This window comes from Phocoena phocoena, chromosome 6, assembly GCF_963924675.1.
Source record: "Phocoena phocoena chromosome 6, mPhoPho1.1, whole genome shotgun sequence".
Classification (NCBI taxonomy): Eukaryota; Metazoa; Chordata; class Mammalia; order Artiodactyla; family Phocoenidae; genus Phocoena; species Phocoena phocoena.
In genome coordinates, this window is record NC_089224.1 from 64,269,139 (window position 1) to 64,288,148 (window position 19,010).

A 19,010-nucleotide genomic window follows, 5' to 3' on the forward strand; every position below is an offset into this window, starting at 1 on the left:
GCCCTGAGGGAAATAATTTCTCCAATATTTAGAAAAAATACTTTCACAGTTGTCAGTATACTGTGCCAACTACAAGTCTTTGAGAAAGGGTTTAAATAACCTTAGAAAAGTTGCTCTCTCAGTTTATCTGTGAAGTGGGAGTAATAATACCTTCTCTGTCTGTTTCACTGGTTTATGGGGAAGGCCAAATGAAATCATGGATGTGAAAGTGTTTGGGAATGTCTAAAGTGCCTATCGACTCTACATTTATTGTAAACAATAATTCTGGGGGGGGCTTCCCTGATGGCGCAGTGGTTGGGAATCCGCCTGCCAATGCAGGGGACACGGGTTCGAGCCCTGGTCCGGAAGGATCCCACGTGCCGCAGAGCAACTAAGCCCATGCACCACAACTACTGAGCCTGTGCTCTACAGCCTGTGAGCCACAACTACTGAGCCCACGTGCCACAACTACTGAAGCCCGCGTGCCTAGAGCCCGTGCTCCACAACAAGAGAAGCCACTGCAATGAGAAGCCCGTGCACCGCAACGAAGAGTAGCCTCTGCTCACCACAACTGGAGAAAGCTGGCACGCAGCAACGAAGGCCCAACACAGCCAAAAATAAAAACAAATAAATAAATTAAAAAAAATTTTTTTTAAAAACCCAAGATGGTAAAGCAATTAGAAGAGGCAAATTTAATACACTAAAGCAGGGTTTTTCAACTTTGGCATTATTGATGTTTGGGGCCAGATAATTCTTTGTGGTGGGAGCTATCCTATGCATTGTAGGGTGTTCAGCAACATCCCTGGTTTATACCTATTAACTGTCAGTAGCACCCACCTTCCCACCCACAGTTGTAACAACCTAAAATGTCTTCAGAGACTGTCAAATGCCCCCAGTTGAGAACCACTGCGCTAAAGGAAAAGCTAAACTTGTCCCGCCCACCTGAAAGCTGACGCTGCCCACGGGCAGGTAGCTGTGGTCCTCCAACATGCTCAGATATTCAGCCACTAAGGCAGCTGCGTGCACCAGGCACATGGCAGCCTCTGTGTAGCACTTTCCCTTGGTGTGCTTCTCCGCCATGTTCTGGAGCCAGGTCAGCCGCAGGTCAGGAGATGTCTGGTAACTCTTGGCAATTCTAAAGATGGGTTGAGAAAGTTTCAAGGACAACGGTTAGTGACAGTGTTTTTCTATTGTGCATGGCCAGTTTTTTTCCCATTAAGAGTTTTGCCTACATGTTCAGAGAATGAGAGAAGAGGCAAACGTCTATCAGTCCAGCTTTTTTCATTCCATGTTTGGGGTGTGCAGGATGCCAAGAATGCTATGATTTAGTTAAAGATTTATGGGGGGAAAAAAACCCCTGACAAAATGATGTCTATTTGAATGGAGCTCTAGCAATTTTCTTCTTTTCTCGCAAAAAAATAACAGAAGACGAAAGTACTATCCTTGTGCTTCCCTGGTGGCGCAGTGGTTAAGGATCCACCTGCCAATGCAGGGGACACGGGTTCGAGCCCTGGTCCAGGAAGATCCCACATGCCGCGGAGCAACTAAGCCCGTGCGCCGCAACTACTGAGCCTGCGCTCTAGAGCCTGTGTGCCACAACTACTGAAACCCACGTGCCTAGAGGCCGTGCTCCGCAAGAAGAGAAGCCACTGTGATGAGAAGCCCGCGCACCGCAACGAAGAGTAGCCCCCGCTCGCCGCAACTAGAGAAAGCCCGCGTGCAGCAACGAAGACCCAACGCAGCCAAAAAAAAAAAAAAATATGTACTATCCTTCTTATGACATCGCATCAGAACAATTTTGCCTTTGTAAGTAGTTTCTCCTAAAACAAGGACTATAAGACAAAATTTTAAATGACAGAGTAAAATATGATTTCTAAATAAAACTTACATGTATGTCTGAATATAAGTGGAAAAACATTTCAGAAATAATTCATGTAACAGGTGATAGTTCTTTTCTCTCATTCTATGGTAAGTAGAAAATAATTTCAGAAAATAAGCACCTCCCTTTAAATTAGGGAGATCTTTCTGAAAACGTGTACATGAATCAACACCCTCTGAATGGTGATTTTCTACCGATTTCTAAGTACAGTTTTGGATGTCAGCCAAAACAGTGTACCCACATTTCCTGTGATCATTATATTCATAAGAACTTCATAGTGACAAATCCTAAATCCTCAAGTGACACCCTTTTGATTTTACCAGAAAAGTTTACCTGTACATGAGATCCATAAGCATCTCAGGATCTTCCTGAAATTCCCTCATTTTCACTGTGTCATATAAGATGCTATTCAGATTGCAGAGAAGTTCTTCCACCTGCAAAAAAATGTGTACGCCCCAAACAGTCTCAGCTTTGGAGTCCATGGTAACAAGTTAGGATGCACTGAAAGTCCAAGGGGCAGCCATGGACAGGCTTCGCTAAGACAGGAGAGAGCACAGGTGAGAGGAGTCTAGACTGGATCCTCTTTGACCTCACCTTTGCAGGTCCAGGCACTTTCGAGGCCCAGATGTGAGTTGGCCCTTGGGATCCATGAATTAGTCCTGAATTGTTATATTATCTTCCCTCTCAAACACCTTCTTGGTTAAATTAATTTGAACTAGTTCCAGTTATCTGCAACCTGAAAGCCCTCAACTGTACTCTGGAACATCAGAGCTTTTTATACCAAGTAGGAGGCAGCTTAGGACCTCAGCTTAGATTCCATCTAATATATATCATAATATGTTATATAATTATCTGTACCATATGACATAATTATAATATATATATTTCACAAAAATTATATAATCCATAACTATATACGTTATATAATATATTATATGGAATTATATATTACCTACATATACACATGCACATATATATGTATGTATAAGTACGTATATGTGTGTGTGTGTGTATATACACACATACATACACACACGAGTTTATAGCTGGCTGATCACAGACAAGGCATGCTCTTCAGTCTACCTGCATGGGGAAAGGAGTGGTCTGCATGTCTGTGTCCTCTTCCGCATAGGCCAAAATTGTCCTCAAGGATCTTCTCAGGTACTCCTCATTAAAGTCTGGTGCTTTTCCCACCAAAGATGCCAGAGACATGGTGACTTGCATCTTTACTCTTGCAAAGTTCTGAGTCAGGAAAAAATAATGATGGAACAAATAAGAGGCACTCAGCTAGTAGATGGCTGAAGGCAGTAGAGCCAGATACCAATAACTCTCTGGTGTTTCTTTAACCCAGTCTCAATCATTTCCTTTTTTTCCCAATGAAATATGAGTTATACTTCGCTCAAGACTCATACTGTTGTTTAACTGGTTTAAGTGGCTATTGCCCTGACATAAATCTTTCAGTTCCCTTTAAGTTTTCATTGAGGACCTGGCCAGCTCCGTGCAGCAAGGCTGGAAGGTTCCTACAGAGTTGGGTCACAGGATGTCTCCCTTTGTGTCAAGATTCCTCTTCTTGGAACTTTATTTAAACTGTAAAGAGGAACAGGATCTATGTGGGCAAGATTTCTGAGATTTCTGAATTCTGGGTAGGCAGCAACTTTGTTTCTCCTTTCCTTCTAGGCCCATGGAAAACTGTGGCTATTCCAAGGGCCTCTGGCCTCTGAGGAATGTCCTAAAGGCTTTTAAATAGTTATACCTAATACATTCTGAGGGCCCTGCCTTTCTTCCATGGGCCAAGTTATCTTTTCATATCAGCTGAGCACACTCATTAACGTGACTACAGATGTAAATTCCAAAAGAACATACTAAAATCTAGACAAACTAAGACGGTGCTGTAATAAAGCTGAATTCCAAAGGCTGCTAAGTTTCAATTAACACTCAGGTGTGGATGAGAGCGATCATTGCAAATTCTCTTCCACAGGTCATTCTGGTACCAATCAGATTTTAGAAACAGGACAAACTCTTCTGAAGTCCTAATTCTGTTGTATCTTTTTTCCCACAGATGACAAACTTGAATCTACACATATTTGTTCATTTCTTATTGAAACACACGGATGGAAACCACTGCATTCATCAATCTTAATAATTTACTTCTAGAAGCAAAGTCGAACAAAAGCTGCTATCCATCTACATGCCCAACTGTTTCCTTCCCATGTGGCAGAAGTCAACTGCAATAGTGCACACTCTTCCTCCCCCAGGGCTTCGCACTGACTCTCTCTGCTGATTCTGGGTCGCCCTGGGCGCTTACGCTGGTGGCTCCAAAGCTGAACCTCATGAGGAGGTAGAGAGTGGCGCAGGCTTGGCTCCGGGCGACGTCCATGCTGCTGCCGCAGTGATGCAGCACTCGCTGACACAGGTCCGCGCACTGATCCACTTCCTCCTCAAACAGCAAGTCGCCGAACTAGGAGAGACACAGGGGCCATAAGACGTCACTTGGCAGGATCGTACGCTTTCTGGACTGGATGCCTGTTGATATATGGAAATGGCTGCTTGGACAAGCAAAAAGCCCACAAGAATTAATGCGCTGCTCCATACAGATGATGAGGTCCTTGAATCAGAAGTTGAAGTGAAGCAACGGAGTCGACTTAAGATCTCAATTTGAGCTGCTCAGCTAAGATCAGGGCTGTGTAATTAGCTGCATGGTTAGCCAGGCTGCCTTCCCTGCTGAAGTCCCAACTCTGAAGGAATTAGCCTGAGTTTACTGGGCTCCCTGGAAATTACTGGTGACTGAGAAAGACCAAATGATCCTGACGGGTGAGAGCAGAGGGATTCCACTTTATTTTCTTTTTCTTTCCCACCCACCCTCCACGGCCACGCTGCACGGCTTGCAGATCTTAGTTCCCCGACCAGGGATCGAACACGCACCCGTGCGGTGGAAGCGCAGAGTCTTAACCACTGGACCGCCAGGGAAAGTCCCGGGATTCCGCTTTCTAAATGTAAAAGATCCCAGATAGAAGGCATCAACCGAGATTTTCAATAAAGGGGGAGATAGGAATCTGCAATAGACTGTTTTACCTCAGGAAAATTTATATTCTTCAGGCTATGAGAAATGTATTTCTAAACCTTCTGCATTTTATGACATGATATTTTGTAAGGTTTACGAATGGGAGTCATGTATAGGAATTGAGTCTCACTCAGATAAGGTACTAAAGAAAAAGGGTGAAAAACAAAGTTGCTCAACTGATTTCCACTCTCATGTCTTCAGTGAGTAGCCATTTCAAATTTCTATAGTTGGGCCCACATTTCTAGTGTGAGAGGCACTGTTTTTCCTCTTTATGGTGAGTCCTGTAGAATCAGTGTATCTGCTTCCTTCCTAATGAGACTTAAGACTTTTACCGCAGTGTCACTTAACACAGTGGTCTGTGGGTTTTGGTGCACCTGAAGCAAGAAACGTGAAGCTAGATCGATGAGAATCTTAACTCTTAATTAAGAGTAAGAAAGCAAGTGTCCCATGTTTACCTTGGCAATGAGAGCACGGAGTGTCGCAAAGCAGTGAGTCAGGTAGGTGGTGCTCTGATCACAGCTCAGAGAATTCACCAGGACCCTTAGCACACCTCCCAGCAGGTTGTCTTTACAGTCCAGAGCCGAGCTTGCCTGGGGGAACAGAACAGCATCAATGAATCACTGTGCTGTGCCCATGAACTGAGGGGGAAGACACAGGTGGGTGCTCTTGGCAATTAGCACAGGGATGCTGATGTTTCATCTCTCTCCGTCTATGATCTTAAGGGTTTGGGTAAGCACCCCGTATATCGTCCACTACCAGGCGAGCTGAAGACCTATTTCCACATGACTTTATTCCAAAACTCCCAATTGATTTGGGATTTATGCCTAATTCTGGGCTGCTAAACCAAGTTATAAGGTACACCTTCCCCCAATCCTGGGCAACAGCTTCTGGAATGTTCTTTCCTTGTATACAAGGCACAGCTTTTCTTGTGGGCTTTCAAACCACAATTGTGGGCTTCCCATTACACTAGGGGCTGCTTGTGGCAGTGATGTTTCTAAATAGAAGCTTATTTATCAGCTGCAGCAGGACTAATGTCCCCAAGATCAATGATAAATAAGTTTCAGCTTCCTTTGAAAACTGTAAATACATTTTGAGGACTGGAGTTAAGAATATAGCACTCAAAGCAGTATTGTATAAAGATATAATCAACATGATGCCAAGTATTTTTTTTTTTTTTTTTTTTGCGGTACACGGGCCTCTCACTGTTGTGGCCTCTCCCGTTGTGGAGCACAGGCTCCAGACGTGCAGGCTCAGCGGCCGTGGCTCACGGGCCCAGCCGCTCCGCGGCATGTGGGATCCTCCCGGACCAGGGCACGAACCTGTGTCCCCTGCATCGGCAGGCGGACTCTCAACCACTGAGCCACCAGGGAAGCCCGATGCCAAGTATTTGATAACAAGTATTTATCAAAGGTACCATATACTTTTGTACAATAATCACTTTTTAAAAGATAACTTAAAAGTTGGATTACTAAGTTCAAATATGTTTCGACAATATTTCTTCTTCTAGCCCTCTAATGAGTGATTTTTCATTGGAAACATGTAAGGACTCATTTTTCAGGTTAACTAAAAACCTATTATCACCTAGATGTCTTGAGAATTTCTGGAAGCATTCACTTAGAAAATGAAATTAGTACGGTGAATTGTATTACTATAAAATTCACATTGATATAACACTTTTCTACAGCAGGGATGGCAAATTCATGGTACAAATGATTTTTCTTCACTAATTTGTGTCCAAAACAGACATCATTAATCACACTTAGCACTCCTTTTACCTAGCCCGGTCATAATCTTAGCTCCCATACAGACATCAACTATAATTCAAATGGAGTTGACCTATCAAAAAAAAAAAACCCTACCACCCCTATTCTAGATACTGAACTATAAGCCCACCACCCACATTATAAACTTTGCACATGCGCAGGCAGATTTAACTACGAGAGTCAGTCTTTCAAGCACCTAACTCTTTCCAAGCAAGCTTCAAGTCAATGAATCCAGAAGGATGTTCGGTAAGTATCTCTGGAATTTGTAAGGTGGACACTATTGTAAATGGTAAACTTCCCAACTTCATTTAAACAAAAAGCATTTCATATCTTATTTCTTTCACAATTTTCTATAAAGAATTCCTTATTAAATTCTAGTAAACATATTCATGTTGAATAGATCAGTTGTTTGTTGTCCTCACCTGGATAATGTTTTCCTGCATATCCAGGATGATTAAATTTGCTTCGGTAGCTAGATTGCCACTGATCAAGGCTTCTTGATCTAACTCTGCTTTTGTTCTAAGAAACAAAAAGAGGTCAAATTTAAGTGCCTATCAAATCTGGCCATTTCCCAATGATGGTAATCTATATTCCAAGTGTAAAGAAATCTTCTGAAGAGTCAATCTTGAAGTGAAAACAAAGCAGCCGGTTACTGGTAACTAAGGAATATAGGTGCCTTCTGTAATTGGTGTCTGGTTAAAAAGGCTTTCTAGGTAAAGTCTCCAGGCCATCCCCATCCCCCCATTATGAATAATGATAATTAAAAAAATAACAAAAAGGGTAAAAAAGCAATTACTGGTTATTACTAGCAATTAGGTCAGCCAATCAGATTGGTGCTTAAAGCTTCAGGGTTGGGCTTCCCTGGTGGCGCAGTGGTTGAGAGTCTGCCTGCCGATGCAGGGGACACAGGTTTGTGCCCTGGTCCGGGAAGATCCCACATGCCGCGGAGCGGCTGGGCCCGTGAGCCATGGCCGGTAAACCTGCGCATCCAGAGCCTGTGCTCTGCAACAGGAGAGGCCACAACAGTGAGAGGTCCGCGTACCGCAAAAAAAAAAAAAAAAAAAAAAAGCTTCAGGGTCATTCTTGCATTTCACCCATGAGAACCATCTCCTGATCTGAGCCAACAAGCCTCGGCAACAAGCCAGAGGAGGTGAGACTGGGTGTGATGTGAATTTGGCTAATCGCGATGCTGCTTGATTAGGAAAGGATGATGTTTCAGAACTGGGTCAGGGAAGAGTCAGTGTCTTGACTTTCCAAAGACTGCCTTGGGGTTGCACAGTCAAGTATGGGCCTTTTGTCCTTTTCCAATGGGAAGCAAGGTTGCATTCCTGTGGGGCAGGCCATCTAACATCCTGCTGGACGTCAGTGATTATTACCCACGAGGGAATGGGAAATTACCTGGTGCTGCTTCTCTATTAGGTTCCTTTTTAAAGAATCAGAACATTTTATGCATTAATTTATCCATTCTCATAAAATCCAAGTGAAGATGGAAAGAGACATTTTGTATCTCCTAAATATAGTGGCCAGGAAAGGAAAGTGTGAAGAATTAACTTTCCCAAGATGTCCCAGTGGCCAACATGTTGCCATAGGGGTTGGGGCATCCTGATATGAGCTCAAAACTCTTGGTCCAGGATAATCACTTAGCTGTGCTTGAGTCCCCTTCACCCAATGATGGGGGCATTGCTATGGCTTACATACCATCAAAGGCTCAGAATAAATATTTCCCTGCATAATTTTATTTATTTTATTTTAATTTAATTTTAATGTTTACTTTTGGTTGTGTTGGGTCTTTGCTGCTCTGTGTGGGCTTTCTCTAGTTGTGGCGAGCGGGGGCAACTCTTCATTGCAGTGCACGGGCTTTTCATTGTGGTGGCTTCTCTTGTTGCAGAGCACGGGCTCTAGGCGTGCGGGCTTCAATAGTTGTGGCGTGTGGGCTCAGTAGTTGTGGCTCGCGGGCTCTAGAGCGCAGGCTCAGTAGTTGTGGTGCACGGGCTTAGCTGCTCCTCGGCACATGGGATATTCCCAGACAAGGGATCGAACTCGTGTCCCCTGCACTGGCAAGCGGATTCTTATCTGCTGGGCCACAAGGGAAGTCCCTTCCCTGCGTTTTAAATGTTTTCACTATGGAGAACAGCATGGAGGTTCCTTAAAAGACTAAAAATAGAACTACCATACAACCCAGCAATCCCACTACTGGGCATATACCCTGAGAAAACCATAATTCAAAAAGAGTCATGTATCACAATGCTCATTGTAGCTCTATTTACAATAGCCAGGACATGGAAGCAACCTAGGTGTCCATCGACAGATGAATGGATAAAGAAGATGTGGCACATATATACAATGGGATATTAGCCATAAAAAGAAACAAAATTGAGTTATTTGTAGTGAGGTGGAAGGACCTAGAGACTGTCATACAGAGTGAAGTAAGTCAGAAAGAGAAAAACAAATACCGTATGCTAACACATATATATGGAATCTAAAAAAAAAAAAAAGGTCATGAAGAACCTAGGGGAAGGATGGGAATAAAGATGCAGACCTACTAGAGAATGGACTTGAGGACATGGGGAAGGGGAAGGGTAAGCTGGGACAAAGTGAGAGAGTGGCATGGACATATATACACTACCAAACATAAAATAGATAGCTAGTGGGAAGCAGCCGCATAGCACAGGGAGATCAACTTGGTGCTTTGTGACCACCTAGAGGGGTGGGATAGGGAGGGTGGGAGGGAGGGAGACGCAAGAGGGAAGAGATATGGGGACATATGTATATGTATAGCTGATTCACTTTGTTATAAAGCAGAAACTAACACACCATTGTAACGCAATTATACTCCAATAAAGATGTTAAAAAAATTTTTTTTAATTAAAAGAAAATGTTTTCACGCTTAGGATAGGCTCTGTGGTCCCAAGCTGCTCTACATTTTTTCCTCATTCTCCAAATGATAATATTTGTGTAAAATAAGTGAAATTTAAAGGCTACTTTTTATTAATTTACTGGAGGTTTAGATTTAGAGCAAAGCTATCCAAAAGAAACATAATGGGGGCCACATGTGTCATTTTCTGTTTTGTAGTAGCCACACCAGAAAACGCCAAAAGAAACAGGTGAAATTAATGTTAATATATTTTATTTAACCCAATATATCAAAAAATAGTCAATGTGTAATCACAATGAAACTTACTAATGAGATATTTTACATTCTTTTACTTGTGCTACGTTCAAAATCTGGCATGTATTTTTCACTTATAGTACTACCTTGGCTATTGTACTGGACAGTGCAGATCCAGAGTGACCTAATCTGGATTTGTTTTTCCAAATTTTTAAATTGTGGTAAAATACACATAACACAAAATTTACCACCTTAACCATTTTTAAGTGTACAGTTAAGTACATTCATACTTGTTGTGCAACCATCACCACTACTAATTTGATGTTTAAAAAGCCATTTTTTTAAAACGATGGCTCTCAAATTTGACTACACAAGAAACACCTAGCGAGTTTCACCACATACTGATTTCTGAGTTCTGCTGCTGGAGATTCCAAGCTAACTGTCCTGGGGTACACCTGGGCACTGGGAGATTGTAAAAGCTCCCCAGGTGATTTTAATGTACAGCCCAGGTTGAAAATGACTGCTCTAAAAGAAACAGAGCCAAAATAATTGAAAAGTGATCCGAAAGAAAAAAGGTGAAAGACACCACTATTATAATTACAAAAGTTTTCCAAATAGCTTGATTTAGCAGTTACAATTTTACTATGTTTTCTCTTTTTAAAAAATCACCCCTGAAGATGATCAGAGGAGAATCATTAGCTCTGATTATGAGCAGTCCATCCTGTAGCTCAGGGCTGAGACTTGACCTGGAGCGGTTTGGTGCACCCTGCATGGAAAGTCTCAGTATTGTGTTGTTTCTGCCGTAAAAGGGAAAGGTTTCCCCAAACATCCACTCACACAGCCCAGGCAAACATGCTTTGTTAAGCTCTTCTTTTAATCTCATGGCCTAACCACCCAAGCAGTTCTGTGGCAACTAACTACATACAATATTTCTTTAATTTTGGGGGGGCAGGGGGCGGGTTTCATTGCCTGAACTAGAACTTATGCACTCTCAGAACCAATATCTTATAAATCAGTTCAGGGAACTTAGAACAAGCATAAAATACCCAAACCAAATGGATATCATTCATAAGACCAACAACTGGGCTGTGCAAGTAACACATACAATAAAAATATTTACCTCCTTAATGCTTTAAAATAAATTTGACTCCCAGAAGTCCCATAAGTGAGCCAGATTGATTCATTCTTGTGGTAACAACCAAGATAGTAACATATTTATTTACAAAACAACACTGCTACTCAAGTCTGCCCCATCTCCCATCCCTCCTTATGATGGGTGCTTTATACACCATGGGGATACCCTACCTATGCCTTGTCAAGTGTGTGTGTGTGTGTGGGGGGGGGGGTGTCTTTAGCCGTATAATGTTTTGCCAGTGAACGCTAGGATTCATTAGGCTACCTGTTGCTAAGAGGAGCAGCTGATATGTGCTATCCATTCAATTTCATTTTAGCACTCATCTGTCCAAATTGTTGCACATATAGCAATAGGTATATAGCATATACTGCAATCCAAGCAGGATTTTTCTTCTTTCATTTCATTTTAGCATTGTTTTCTGATAATACATCATAATACAGATCGATTGTAGGACACACAGCAAAGTATAAAAAGGAAAACATCATTTACACATATTCTCAACACCCAAAGAAAACCATGGTTAATGTTTTGGTAAATTTCCCTCCAGTCTTTTAAAAATGTATTTACTATGTGTAGCTGGAGGTTTAAGATTGTACTCTAAAAACAAGTATTTGTTCTGCTTTGTTCACTTAACATTATATCATAAGCATTTCCCATATCATTAAAATGATTTGAAAACATTTAAATGCCAACCTAATATTTCATTACATATTTCCCTATTCTTAAGCATTAAGAACGTTCCAGTTTTTTTACAATTTTATGTAATGCTGACATAAATGTCCCTGAATATACATCTTTGTACACATTTCTGGAGTGTAAATATGGACTGAAATGATGTGGTCCTGGGTACCCCGTCCTGCCCCATCAGCGGCTTTTCTTAAGCTAGCTGAGATTGCTAAATATTAGTTTTCTTTAAATGCTTATCAGTGTGATAAATATTTAAGGGCTGGAAATCATAACTCTTTATACCTTTGATTATCCCGGGTCCCTGGATGAACTGAATTTACACAGATAATGATGTTTCATTTTCTTACCCTTGGAAGGATGTAGTTGTTTCAGTAATACAAGTAGCCTGGGAAAAATAGTTCTGAACTTTAGGTAAAAGTAGCACAAAGTTGCTGAGTGACTTACTTATCTAGCTTCTCATTAGCTTGCCGCCAATGTGTCTGCTCTTTCCTCCATCTCAAATTTTCATTTAGGCCTGGAAATCGGTCATTCCCTAGGAGTTAAGAAATGCACGACAGGAATTTGATTAGCAGTAGCAAGATAACCAGAAGTTCCGTAACAAGCTCAACTGAGAGGACTCAGCATCACTTCTCTGGCTAATTAGAATCCATGCTGGGTGCTGGTGGGAGACAAAGCCCACACCCAAGTCTGGGCTGACCTGCTCTTTGAGTGACAGGCTAGAGCTTAAAAGTACACCTGCCCTTCTGGAGTGTCAGCAAGCACATTTCTCATGAACCCGGGGTTCCGGTGAAATTGGGGGTTCTCCCTGAATTATTGAAAAGGAGAGTGTTTGTGTTGAAAGACGGTGTCCAACCACCACTGAAAAAGCTCGTCTCCTTCCAAGTTCCCTACCATGGTGTCCCACTGCTAGAAGGAGCTGTCACTCTGTTTTTCTTGAGCACAGTGAATAAGACTGAGGGTGCCTGAACACTTCACTCTATCCTACAGAGAAGAGCTCAGCTTTCTGGAGATCATTCCTAATGTGGTGAGATCCCTGAAGGACTGGCACACTCTGAGACCGTTGCGAGGACTGGATCCATTCTAATAGTGCCCTGCATGATTTGGGAAGATGATCTTGGAACCAGAACTATCCAGTAGAACTATCTACATAGACTATTCAAATATCCCGGGGAGAAGTGTCAGCCTTGAGGGAGACACCCTTAATCTCATCCTATGACTCACATTCTTGGACGGGACCTTTTACCACCACCAAGTTTGAAACAGAAGATGCCATTTGAGGACATTTCCAGGGTTCTTGTGATCTCAGGAAAGGAGCTTTCCCTGAGAGGAATGGGGCTAACATCAAGTACATCTTGCACAGAATCCCAGAAGCTGCTTGTCTCTATTACCATAACGTCTTCAGAAAGTGATGGTGTCTACTCATCATGTGGGGAGGACACTCCTCCCCACAAAGGGTACAAAGCTCTGCTGATAGCAGGGAAGGGCCGATCCAACACACCTGGAGCCCGGCAGCGCCGCATCATCTCCCCTCTGGCCCCTTCCCCACGGAGCAAAGCCTCTTCCAGCCTGGCCTTGACATCCCTCGACTTCTGCAGAACTTGGGTACTGACTTTGTCAGAACTCTGTTTTCCCTGGATCGGACAGCAGCAGAAGGACATTAAGTTTGGTTAGATCTCTGTTCACGGGGAGAATCCTAAAGACAGAACACTTCATGGTGACATCGGCCAGTTTGGACATGTGCTACACAGACATGCCCCGAAGGCTGAAATCCTGGTAATGGGAATGAGGTTCTCTCTGCAGAAGGAAGAGATCCTTTGCCGGTGGAATTATCATAGCTAGATAGGTTATGGATATACAAATAGGCTATGGACTTTCATACAGAAATAAGACAAAGTTAAGGGTGCCCCCACTGCCCAAACAGAGGGGAACAGTGACAAGACAGGATAGAACTTGAGCAATACCTTGTATTCAAAACATGAGACACAGATGAAAAGGAGATCTAAAATCCTGTTTAGTTGTATTGATGGCAGGTCAGCAATCCACTTCCTAAGGAGGCTCTGATCGGCATTTTTCATGATCCAGAGGAAGCAAATCATGAGGTTTCGGGTCGTGTCAGCATTCAGCATGTTGTACTGCTTGTAGGGCTGGAAGCAGGCAGATTGGGAGATCGAAGTAGGGCAAGAGGCCGAGCAGCAGACACATTGAAAGGGATGCTATTTCCTAAGACACAGTAATGGTACTTTTCCTAGACGGGGATGTTTCCGGGAGCTCTGCCCTCCTCCAGCCGGGGAGGCCGTGGTCTTTTGAGCTGGGGGGTTCTGCAAAGGGGCTGGCCCGGGGCAGTATTCTAACCAGGCTTTCAGCCAGGGCACCCTCTGTTGCAGGAGCAGTGTGGTCTGATGGTCTGCCCTGGACCTTGACCATGCCCTCCCCCAACCCAATCTCAGTGGTACACAGGGCCTTCCTAGCTGTGAGATCTTCAAGTATTATATTTCTCCTTCAAGCTGGCGACTGCAGGGTTGGACTTATAGCCGAGAACTACCCTGGCTGGTTTCCCGAAATACCCTAACTGTTCCAGACTTAGCTTCTTTGTCGGAGTCCAAAGTATAAGGGTCGCGAACTGCTCAACAGATTAATCAAGTGCATGATTCAGTGGAGGCCTCTGTGATGGGACTTTAACCACAATTTATGCTCTCCTGGCGGGGGGGAGGTGTAGGGGCTCAGGCTGTTTGCTTTCATACTTTGGCTGCAGTGTTCATTTCGGAGTGCTGAGCACACTTTCTGTCACTCATCCAATCAACACAAAGGACAATATGTGATTCACGTGGCATAGCTAACATCCAACGGAATGTAGTGGTGAAGCTGCAGTGAGGTATTAGTTCATATGTGAGGGGAATGGTAGGTCTGGATGGGAATTATAGGGCTTACGGAATTATTTTAACTTTAGTTTTTCTGAGTCTGGCCACAAGAAGAAGTGAAATCTTTAGATGTGTTGCGTATACACACAATATTATAACTTCATAGGAAATAACTTGTAAGAGGTGAAGGTTCTTGGGCTTTTGAGTTTCTCTGCTGGAGACAACAATGTAAAAGGCACACACCACCTCAGGCAGCTAACTTTGGTAAGAAGGTAGGAAGGTGGAAGAGGTCATAAAGCACACCATATTTATTCAACTGTAGGATGACTGATGTCAACTCTCCAGTGTTTCTTTTTCTCTTTCTTTACCTCCTGTCCTTCAACTCTCATGGGGGTGTGTGGGGAATGGGGGAGTGCTGGAGGGAAGAGAAGAAAGTCACCCAGCAAAGCAGAATTAGGTTGAGAGGCTGCCTTCCCGGGAAAGAACTGAGCTGAGTTCTCTGCAGATACGAACGCTACACTGAAATGCAAAGTTAAATTAAGCTGGAGGATGCAGCGCTGTCTTGACAAAAGGATTGTCAGAGCTCAGCAAGGAACAGAGGTAGATCCCACCTCAAGTGAATCAGAGGTTGTATTCCTGCACGAGCCCCTCTTCAAGCCCATAGCGTCTGTGCAAAAGAACAGAGCCAAACAACTCTGCTTAGGCTCTCTGGGGACCTAGAAAAGCTGAAGAAGCTTAAGACACACCCTACCAAGTGACCGGCCTCCTTCAATCTTTTTTTTTTAAGGCAGACACAGAATGAATAATATAAGCATAGAATAAACACAGTGTCAGCCTCCCACCTGAGGGAGCCTAGGTTTGATCTGCTTTGCAATATCTCAGGTTTTCCAAGTTCACCTTTCTTGGTTTTCTGAGCCTTGAACTTGGCACCATTGAAACTGCCTGAATTTGATCTGTGAGTCTCTTGCTGTTGTCAGAACGCTGCCTGACTGAGTGCCGCCTCAGCTGTGCCATTTCCCTTTGCAACTGCTAGCCTCACAATGATTCCTTCTAGTGTCAAGCAATGAGGCAGAAATCTCACTGCCTGCTCTATGCTGGGTTCTGGTGGGTGGATTTAGGAACAAGCCCATTCAAGGATGGGAAAAGACACAAAATGAAAAATAAACGGGAGAAATTGTGCACCAACATACCAGGGAAGACAGCATTGTTCCACTTGTCTTCAAAGTAAAATTCCCAGCTATGGCTAGTGCCACATTCTGGTTAATTGCACTGGTCCCTTCTTGCTCTTCATCTGAGCCATTGGTACGATTTTTTCCACTGCGGGCATCTGCAGCTGCAATTAAAATACTATTGGTCTTACCATATGATCCAGCAATCATGTTCCTTGGTATTTACCCAAAGGACTTGAAAACTTATGTCCACACAAAAATCTGCACATGGATGCTTCTAGCAGCTTTATTCATAATTGCCACAACTTGGAAGCAACCAGGATGTCCTTCAGTAGGTAAGTGGCTGAATAAACTGTGGCATATCCAGACAATGTGCTAAAAAGAAATGAGCTATTAAGCCATGAAAAGGCGAGGAGGAAACTTAAACGCATATTAATAAGTGAAAGAAGCCCATCTGAAAAGGCCACATACTGTGTGATTCCAACTACACGACATTCTGGAAAAGGCAAGACTATAGAGACAGTAAAAAGTTCAGTGGTTGCCAGGGGCTGGGGGAAGGGAGGGATGAATAGGCAGAGCACAGAAGAATTTTAGGGCAGAGAAACTAATTTGTATGATACTACAATGCTGGATACATATCATTATACATTTGTCCAAACCCTTAGAATGTACAACACCAAGAGTGAAAGCTAATGTAAATTATGAATTTTGGGTGATTATGATGTCTCAATGTAGGTTTATCTATTGTAACAAAGGCACCCCTCTGGCGGGGGATGCTGATAATGGGGAGGCTGTGCATGTGTGCAGGCAGGGGGTGTATGGGAAACCTCTGTACCTTCCTCTCAATTTTGCTATAAACCCAAAACTGCTCTAAAAAATAAAGTCTTAAAAAAATCTTTCTTGCCATCAAGCCAAAGATGGTATTACCCTATGTTCCCTACCCACTGCCCCATGTGTGACTGATACTTAGTTACTAAGGTCAGCACAGTAATTTTAAACCTGAAATTTAGCATTATTTATCTGCTACAGGAAAATAGCATCTATTTATTATCATCTATTTATTCCTGTTTAGCATCTATAGGAAAAAGCAGGCAGTCTAATAAAAGAGAGAACATGTCCAGCACAAGATTAGGCTAGAAATTAATTTTTCAAACTGAAAAAAAATTTCAAAGCTTTCATAACACTTTTCTATAATATGATATTTTTACTTCATTCGTATATTTCAAATAATGACCAAATAGAAAGGAACCTATAATTACAGAATTAAACAGTACCTTATAGAATAACAAGCTATTATCACAAATTCAGCAATAATTTATTAAAATTTGAATGTTTGAAATAAATGTTAATTTATTGTATCCATGTAATATAGATGTATCTATATTTATACATAGGTCTAGATGTATGCAAACAAAATAAGGACCCACCATTTAAAAGGCTCGTTTTAAGACCATTATGAATCATACACACAGAAAGTATTAATATTTGTTTAAGCAGTTTTGAGAAAAGTGTGTTAAGACACGTATGACTGATCCATTAAAAACCTGTAATTTTATTAGACCTGTCAACATTATAGTATTTTGACTTTCAATTTTTCATAAAAACTAGTGTCAACAGTATTTTCACCTGTCAAACTTATAAAAACAGAACTCAATTTTTAAAAATAATAATTCACTGTTGTTTTTAAGTCAGTTGAGTTTTTAAACCAATGGTGAAATGAAGAGATGTGGCAATTATTCAAGACCTGATAACTTTATCAGGATTAACGTGAGCATACGTTCTCATTTCCCCTAAATGTGCATAGGGTCATGGTTACAAGACAAGGAGAGGAGAGGATAGAAACGTTTGCTGCCAAAATGCTTTTATAGAAGTTCTCTCATTTCATCTTTATCACAACCCTAAGATATAGGCATTGTTATCACATTTTTACAACCGAGGAACGGAAGGGAAGGCATTAAAAGGCTGAGGAACTTTCCAAAGGTCATATATAGTAATAAATAGGCTGGAAGTTGAATTCAGTTGTATCTTTTTAAAAAAATATACTGTATTCTTATTAGTTTATCAATCGAAAGATTTCATATGTAACAGATGCACTATATTACCTCTAATAATAGAATACTTATACTGTTTTCCCACTTGTCAGCTACATCATGACTATAAAGTTCAGTGCTCACGTAAAGAAACCATTGAGACTTAAAAGGCTCAAAGACCAAGTGCTGAAAAGTTTTGATCCCAAGTCACTGATTTGGAAAATTCTAATCAACAAGGAAGCTTAGGATCATGCATGCTAATGTGATTCCCTGCTTTGGGAACAAACAAATCACAGGTCTTCAAGTGAAACTTTCTTGAAAGGTCCAGGCAAAATCCTAGAAATGGTCTGCAAGTCACCTGCCATGCTCTGAATTGCATCTTTAAATCTTGAAGACAACTCTGTTCTCTGTTTGCCCTCCAGTCAGGCACTGCTACAGGAAGTTCCACGCACCTCACCCTGCAGCCGGCTCATCTCTTGTGCCAAGCTTGCTTCTGTAATTTCCCTGCCCATTTCTTCCTCATTCTATGAGCTAAAGAATTGTCACCACAAGGATTTTAGAAATAATTTAGTCACATAGGACACTTTGCATTTGCAAGAAGCAAGAAAACATGGATGGTTCTAAGATTCCGAGCATGATTGCTTCTGAGGATGCTGGGCTCAATAAGCATTCCTTGGGATCCTTCTTCAGTTGAGAGAACAAGCAAGGTAATTTTTAAGAACTTCCCTTTGCTGAGGAAAAAGCAAGAACCACTCTGAAGTGGCCAGAATTGTGTGTGTGTGAGTGTGTGTTGTGGGGAGGGTGGGCAGATTGGCTTGTCTTTCTAAGGTCTCAGGTAAGATGCTCTTTTTTGGGAGAGGGTAGTTTTGTTTGTCTACATTCCCTAATCCACACAGTAACATGCAAATAAACCCAGGAGGTACACAAAGGCCTTTCAGACAATCTATCCTTTCCTCTTGTGGCCAAGTGGGAGATACTGACTTTCAACCTTAGAATGAGCCTCTTAGTGCCAAAGGCAAAATTCCTCTGTCGTGGCAGAATCTCCTAAGAGTGTCAGATACAATGCCTTTTTTTTTTTTTTTTTTTGGCGTGGTACAAGTGTTTAGACTCATTTGAGTCTGCTTCTTTCCTTAAAAGCTCATAAAAAAAAAAAAGGAAAAACTTTATTTCAAGGCATTTGTTTAGACTCATTTGAGTCTGCTTCTTTCCTTAAAAGCTCATACAAGTAAAAAAAAAAGGAACAACTTTATTTCGAGGCATTAGATCACGGATCTCCAAAAGAAATAATTCTGTTATTATCTTATCCTTTGTGGTGTATGGTCTATAATGTTCATCATATA

At 42.1% G+C, this 19,010-nt stretch overlaps 1 protein-coding gene across 2 annotated transcripts in view; it reads right to left on the reverse strand.

The window, feature by feature from the left end:
- Nucleotides 1–19,010, reverse strand: part of DOCK8 (dedicator of cytokinesis 8) — a 222,625-nt gene that overhangs the window by 26,850 nt on the left and 176,765 nt on the right. For both annotated transcript variants that reach the window (XM_065878473.1, XM_065878474.1), the window contains 10 exons: nucleotides 15,662–15,804; nucleotides 13,575–13,757; nucleotides 13,112–13,244; nucleotides 12,058–12,145; nucleotides 7,105–7,201; nucleotides 5,375–5,509; nucleotides 4,164–4,316; nucleotides 2,942–3,100; nucleotides 2,192–2,292; nucleotides 922–1,114 (listed from right to left, as the gene is read on the reverse strand). In XM_065878473.1, the coding sequence (XP_065734545.1) occupies nucleotides 922–1,114; nucleotides 2,192–2,292; nucleotides 2,942–3,100; nucleotides 4,164–4,316; nucleotides 5,375–5,509; nucleotides 7,105–7,201; nucleotides 12,058–12,145; nucleotides 13,112–13,244; nucleotides 13,575–13,757; nucleotides 15,662–15,804 (1,385 nt within the window). The remainder of the gene's footprint in view (nucleotides 1–921; nucleotides 1,115–2,191; nucleotides 2,293–2,941; nucleotides 3,101–4,163; nucleotides 4,317–5,374; nucleotides 5,510–7,104; nucleotides 7,202–12,057; nucleotides 12,146–13,111; nucleotides 13,245–13,574; nucleotides 13,758–15,661; nucleotides 15,805–19,010) is intronic.